We start from the raw sequence: 6,447 nt of genomic DNA, 5'->3' as shown, positions 1-6,447 counted from the left end.
GGGGGGGGGGGGGGAGCAGTGCACAGCCAGTTGCTGAGTGAGTGAGTGAGGGCTGACTGAGAGGTGAGGAAGCACAGTGAATATAAACCAGCCTTCAGAGATGGGAACGGATAGATAGGGGACTCGAGATAAATGGAGCGGGTGGGTTGTGTGTGATTTTCCTTTTTCCCCCCAAAATAAGAACTACCAATCATGTTTGCAGGGGAAAGACCAAGAAAAGGGGAGGAGAAAGATACTAAAAGTGGGATGGCAACTGCACAAATTATAGATTGTGATCCTGGGGGGCCATGCAAGGCCTGGGCTCAGATCCCAGAGGGACAGGCTGGCCCTAGTCTTGGGGGCCAGGGGGGCGGGACAGACGTCTCGTCTGAATCAGGAGGGAAGCCGGGCGGATGGGTGGGGATGCAGATAAGCCTGCAGCCAGGGCAGGCGGGAAGTTGAGGGAGTTCCCTCCAGACAGCACTGTTTTCAAGGTGAAGATGGGATTGAGATCATCTCCTGAGGCTGGCTGGCCGCTCGGGCTGAGGGCCTGAGCTAAAGGAGTGGAAAAGGCCAGGCTGACCAAGCACCTCAACCACAGAGAGCCTGCCGTGTGGAGCAGGCTCCTGGTGTGGAGGCAGTTACAGGCATGAGCAGAGCAGGGACGATGGGCCGGGTACAGGAGGTCACCAGGACAGAAAGCCCTGGGTGCCTGGCAATGGACAATTGTAGGGTGGGACCTCACCTCCAGGGTGACCCTTCCTCCCCCAGCATATTCACTGAGGTTTGGACCCCGGGCCTTTCCTCCCAGAGATAACATCTAGGCCTCAGTTGTATTTCAGCGCCTGGCCCAGAAAAGCAGCCAAACCAGCCACCCAGGGCTGACCTCAGGACCAGCTGCATTAAATAATGACCCCTGCCCTGGTAATGGCCAATCAATCAGTGGAGACCACAACCCTGAAAGGGCACACCTGGAAAACTGCTAAATATTCTACTGAGATCTTCCCCTGGGACCTCCCCTAAAATCGCCACCCATAAAACCCTTGGGACAGAGGGCCACGGGCTCGCCCTCCCTGCAGCACACCTGTGCCTTTCCCTTTCCCTCTTCCTGCCCATCCTCCCCTCCCCACTCCCTGACCTTCCTCACTCCCAAGCTCCTAGGGCCCTTCCTTTGCCTCTATAACTTGATTCCTAAGCCCATTTCTTCTACAGATTACTTCTTCTACCTTTGCGATTTTTATAAATAGATATTCTCTAAGAGTCTTGGCTCTGAATTCTTTCCTAGCCAGAACTCAAGTACCCAAGGTTGCTGAACCCAGGTCCAGTCTGACCCCACAAGTCTAACACCTGCTGCTGTTCCCGAGCCTGCAACAGTCGGTCATGCATGTCCAATGCCCTGACAGCATGGTCTTGGGTGGCCTGAGGAATGGGAGACCTGGACCCTAGCCCCCACTCTCACACCCAGTGCACAAGTACTTTCTGGCCTCTGGGTCTCAGTTTCCTCAGGTATAAAACAAGGTGGAGGCGTGGGAAGAGATCAACCAATGAACTTGTATGCATATATGCATAATCCCTGGACATAGACAATAGGGTGGTGAGGGTAGGGGTCTGGGGAGGGCAGGAGTGGGCTGGAAGAGGTTAATGGGGGCGGGGGATGAGGATCTATGTAATACTTTCAACAATTAAGATTAGAAGAAGAAGAAAAAAAATAAACAAGGCGGAGGAAGCAGTGGGAGAGCCTCCTGCTCTGAGTCCTGCAGTTCCGAGGTTTTCCCTGAAGGTACAAAGATTTTTCTCTATGAACCATGGGACGGTGGTGATTTACTTCCATCTAAGGTGGGGAAGGAGCTGGGAGAGTCTGGAGGTCCTGGGAAACAGGATGTGCAAGAGACACAGAAGCCCAGAGGCAAGAGTGTTGGCAGGGTGTGGCTGGCCAAAAGCTGGTGGGAGCGGGCTGGCTGGACAGAGAGGGTGGTGCAGGAGCGATTGTAAAGGCGGGGAGGACCCAGGACTGCATGTAGTAAGCCATCACCCATCACATGCTGGGCAGGCCAGGCACCTCCTTTTAACTACTCTCACCCTCACGGGAGTCCATGGTTAATCCTCTTATCATCCCCACTCTGAGAAAAGGGCTCACAGAGGCAAAGTAAGGCTGGCCGTAAAGAGCTGAGGCAGGCCTATGGCTCCAGACAGATTTGGCGGGTTTTGGAAAGTGGAGATTTTAGTGCCGATGCCCTGCCCACTGGCTCTCCCTCCATCTGGCAAGTCGGTTATTTCTCTGAGATGCAGAGACACCATCATTAATTGGGATGATGAGGATGATGATGGATATCCTGCCTCCATGGGTTGCCATGGGGGTCAAATGCCTGCAATAGCACATGGGCAGTTGACCTGGACACCTGCAGATGGGCTTTGCTAGTAGCCACACCAGCCCTCTTTGTCCTGGAGCCTCTGCTCTGAGCCCCGGCTCATCAAACCAGCATCATCCAAATACATCATCTCCAGAGGCTGTACGATTGTCTACAACCCGGTCACCCCCATTCTTTGCTGACTGAATTGACCACTGACAAGGGATCCTGCTCTGTGGGCTCCACTACGCCCTCAGCCCCAGCCAAGCCCCCTCTTTCATAGGATCCCAGATGAAGCAAAACCATACTAACTTATCTTGTTTCAAAATTAGCTCCAAAGGAGATGATGAAACAGACTTCAAGGATAAGCACCCCTCCCTGTGCGCAACCACACAATATTGCAGTTATACTTGCAGCTTCATGGATGTATGAGAAATGAAACCCAATATGTTTTAGGTCCTTTGGGAGAAAAAAGTTGTAACCACAATTAAAACTCTGTTCTGCCTTCCTGAATCTTACAAACGGATTACAGTTCATTTGAGAACAAACCTTTTGGAAGGGGGTAGAATATGCCAATGGGAGATGTATGGTAGAACAACAAAAAACAAATTGTGCAATTGCTCACTTTTTAAAAATCGCCTCCCCATACCTAACATACAGCCGTTAACTAGGATCTAGAAAATGTATGCTACTTCCAGAACATGTTGATTAGAACTTGGCTTAGAACAAGAGTTTTTCTTTTCTTTCTAAAACCTTCTAAAATGCCAGAAAGCAAACTTCAGCTCTCAATTGGACTACATTTCCTCAATTGTTATAGATATTAACCCAAGCAATTCGACAAGAGTGTTAAGAATCACGGAAGACACAATGAACCTAGGTAGAAACTTTACAACTTACAGTTCTCTTGACCCTCGAGGTTCGAACCTGGAAAAGACAGAAGAATTACGTTGACCTCACTGGCTTCAATCCTCACGAAGTGTAAGTAATGTCAAAAGAGAATAAAACTCACAGAGCAGAAGTACCACCAGGACTCCCAGCCACATCTTGCCTTCTTTAGTCAACCCCAGCTGCATCCTGAAAGCAAGACTTCGGGCAGTTACTGCTGCCTTTGGGCCATGCCCCGGGGGCAGAAGACACTTCCCATGCAGCGCAGAGGAGCCACCCTGTGAAAGGCAGAAAGATCACCCTGGTGACTTCTCCCAGCGCAGCGAGAGGAGATGGGCTGCGATGCTGGTCAGGTAATAGCGGCCATTGCTGGAAACCGGGAACAATGCCTGGGCTGGCCTGATATCTCCTCAGGAAATGACGGGTCTTCCTGAGGGGCCACTGAACACAGCTGCTTTGTTTAGTTTTTAAGGGGGGAAAAAGCGCAAGTGGTCATTTCGCCTCAGCCTTCCTGACCCTCCTCGTCAGGCTGGGCATGGAGCCCCTTCTCATGGCAGGGTAAGAGGGCTTCTCTCTCTCTCCAACTTCCAGCCGAAGGGCCTCTCTCCGTAGGCACACAACAAGACCCCTCTGCTTTCCTTTGCCCCCCAAAGGGGCTCTATCCATACAGCCTAAGTGTGGACCTCCTGCCTTTCCGGGCAAGGCCGTGGGACAGGGCTGACTTTTCCAGAACATCACAGGTTCATCAGGGAAACCTCCTAATGGCTCCCACTGCCCTCCAGAGAAAGCCAATTTACAATCCTCCGCCTTCCAGCCCTTGCTTATCTCTCCAGCCTGGTGTCCTGGACAAAAAGGGAGGTTAGGGAAAGTAACCTCACAGGGTGATCTAATCATAAATTCCTATCTGAGTCGGACAGGTCAAGCTCAGACATGTAACTTTTTGGTTTTAATCGATTTTAGAGAAAGTGGAAGGATGACGGGCTGGGACATCGATTTGTTCCACTTATTCATGCATTCATTGGTTCCTTCTTGTATGTGCCCTGACCAAGGATTGAACCCACAGCCTTGGTGTATCGGGACGTCACTCTGAGCTACCCGGCCAGGGCCTATAACTTTTGTAGTAAAAGGTCCATCTTTGCCTTACACAGACCCTGTGCATCGTTTTTTGTGCATCTAGGTTAACACACCTTTGAACTTCTAGGTAACCACCCTCAAGAGAGCACATAGTCCTTTGGCAGGGGAGGTGGGGGTTAGAGAACAACCAAAGGACTTATATGCATGCTTATTAGCATAACCAATGGACACAAACACTGGGTGGCGGGGGGCTCGCCCCATGGGAATGGCTGAGGGGGGAGTCAGTGGGGGGAGGAGGGGCGGGAAGGAAACATATGTAAAACTTTAGACAATAAACAAAAAAAGAGATCACATAATCTTGTTAACTATCCTGTAACCAAATACCGCCTTGTTTTCTCTCACCTCATGGAATCTTCCTTACTAGTATATTCCCTCCTTAATTTCTAAGGCATAACAGAAACTGCAAAACTATCATTCTCCAAGGCATTTGAGATCTTGCTTCCTGGCAATTGTCCTCAGTTTGGGCTCAGATAAACACCTATAAAAATTCTCCACAGATTCGGACTTTTTTCTCCTTTTTTATGAGTTTATTTGCGCCAAATTGACGGCATATGCCGGGGAACAAGACCTCAAATGTTCCTGGACATTTCTTTCTTTAAAAAAAAATATATATATTGTTATTGATTTCAGAGAGGAAGGGAGAGGGAGAGAGAGAAAGAGAAACATCAATGATGAAAGAGAATCATTGGCCGGCCGCTTCTTGCACACCCCACACTGGGGTCGAGCCCCAACCCAGGCATGACAGGGAATTGAACCATGACCTCCTGGTTCATAGATCGACACAACCACTGAGCCATGCCAGCCAGTGGACATTTCTTAAGAAATGCTCTTTGACATTTCTTAAATCGACCTCTCTCACCCACTGCCTTCCTTGACCCTGCATCCTTGCTGTTAGAATTGATAGTTCCCAGAACACACCATGTGTCTATGCCTTTGCCAATGCTGTTCCCCTATTTGGAGAACTCTTCCCCCTCCTTTTTTTCTGGCTGATTGCTACACATTCAACATAAGTCAGCGTGCCATGTTGTTTCTGAAATGCTACCCTCTCCTACTGCCACGTGGTAAAGCTAAGTCAGACTTGAACTGAGATTATGGAAACCAAAGATTCCTCTGCTTCAGGGCCAGTGCCAAGAAGTGATGGCTTTCAGCTCAAGGACAAGTCTTTTCTCTGGCCTGCGATTCAGTAAGTTTTGATAAGGGCCGTTAAGGAGCAATGCGTGCATAAAGGAGTCTTCCTATTGCTTTTTGTAGTTTTGTGTTCTCCATTCCCCACTATAAACCATCTTCTTTGGCAATCTACTGGAAATTATTTCCGCCCACATACCAAATTTTGATTTGTCAAGAAAAAAGGATACACCATGAGTAATAAAATAAATGCTGGCTTCAAAGGTAACTCTTACTTACTGTAGAGTAAACAACTTTTGCTTCTCAAGCAATAGTGATAAATCCCTTACTCCTAAGTTTAAAAGTAAACTTCTAAAATTAGTCATTGTTTCATATTCAATGCTAATACTTTTAGAACACCAGGAGGGGGGAAAAGGCTTTATTTCAAAAATAAATGTCAATGTTTTAAAAGAAAAGCAGAAAAACTATATCTTACAACTTATATCATGCACCAGAATAAGTTCCAAATGGACCAACCATCTAAAGGTGCAAAGGAAACCATAAAAGTTCTAGAAGAAAACATGAAAGAATTCCTCAAAATCTTGGAATGGTAAAGGCTGGTTTAACTATGACTTAAAAATCCAGAAGCCATATAAGAAAAGACTGTTAAATTATATTCCATGAAAAGTCTGCTTTGCCAAAAAAAAAAAATTTAGTCAAGAGAAAAACTGGAAAATATATTTGCAACTCACATCCTAAACAAAGAGTAAATCTTTCGTGCTCGCTTCGGCAGCACATATACTAAAATTGGAACGATACAGAGAAGATTAGCATGGCCCCTGCACAAGGATGACATGCAAATTCATGAAGCGTTCCATATTTTTTTTTAAATTAAAAAAAAAAGAGTAAATCTTTCTAATATGTATAAAGCTCTCAAAAATCAAGAAAAAACTATTTTTAAAAAAAGAGATAAAATAAGAAAAAGATCAACAATACA

The 6,447-nt window shown here is 47.3% G+C and overlaps 1 protein-coding gene across 8 annotated transcripts in view; it reads right to left on the bottom strand.

Moving 5' to 3' along the window:
• Window positions 1-3,568, bottom strand: part of PECAM1 (platelet/endothelial cell adhesion molecule 1) — a 49,721-nt gene extending 46,153 nt beyond the window's left edge. For 3 of the 8 annotated variants that reach the window (XM_006776697.2, XM_006776698.2, XM_015572450.1), the window contains exons 1-2: window positions 3,337-3,567; window positions 3,225-3,251 (exon numbers count right to left, since the gene is read on the bottom strand). In XM_006776697.2, the coding sequence (XP_006776760.1) occupies window positions 3,225-3,251; window positions 3,337-3,400 (91 nt within the window). In that variant the 5' untranslated portion in view covers window positions 3,401-3,567. Of the gene's footprint in view, window positions 1-3,224; window positions 3,252-3,336 lie in introns of all 8 variants that reach the window. The other 5 variants (XM_006776699.2, XM_006776700.2, XM_006776702.2 and 2 more) reach the window with 3 other exon arrangements.
• Between the last annotated feature and the right edge of the window lie 2,879 nt (window positions 3,569-6,447).

The sequence above is a fragment of the Myotis davidii genome, unplaced genomic scaffold, assembly GCF_000327345.1.
Source record: "Myotis davidii unplaced genomic scaffold, ASM32734v1 scaffold69, whole genome shotgun sequence".
Classification (NCBI taxonomy): Eukaryota; Metazoa; Chordata; class Mammalia; order Chiroptera; family Vespertilionidae; genus Myotis; species Myotis davidii.
The sequence above is the reverse complement of the archived record's forward strand: the minus strand, read 5'-3'. Positions and strand labels throughout refer to the sequence as shown.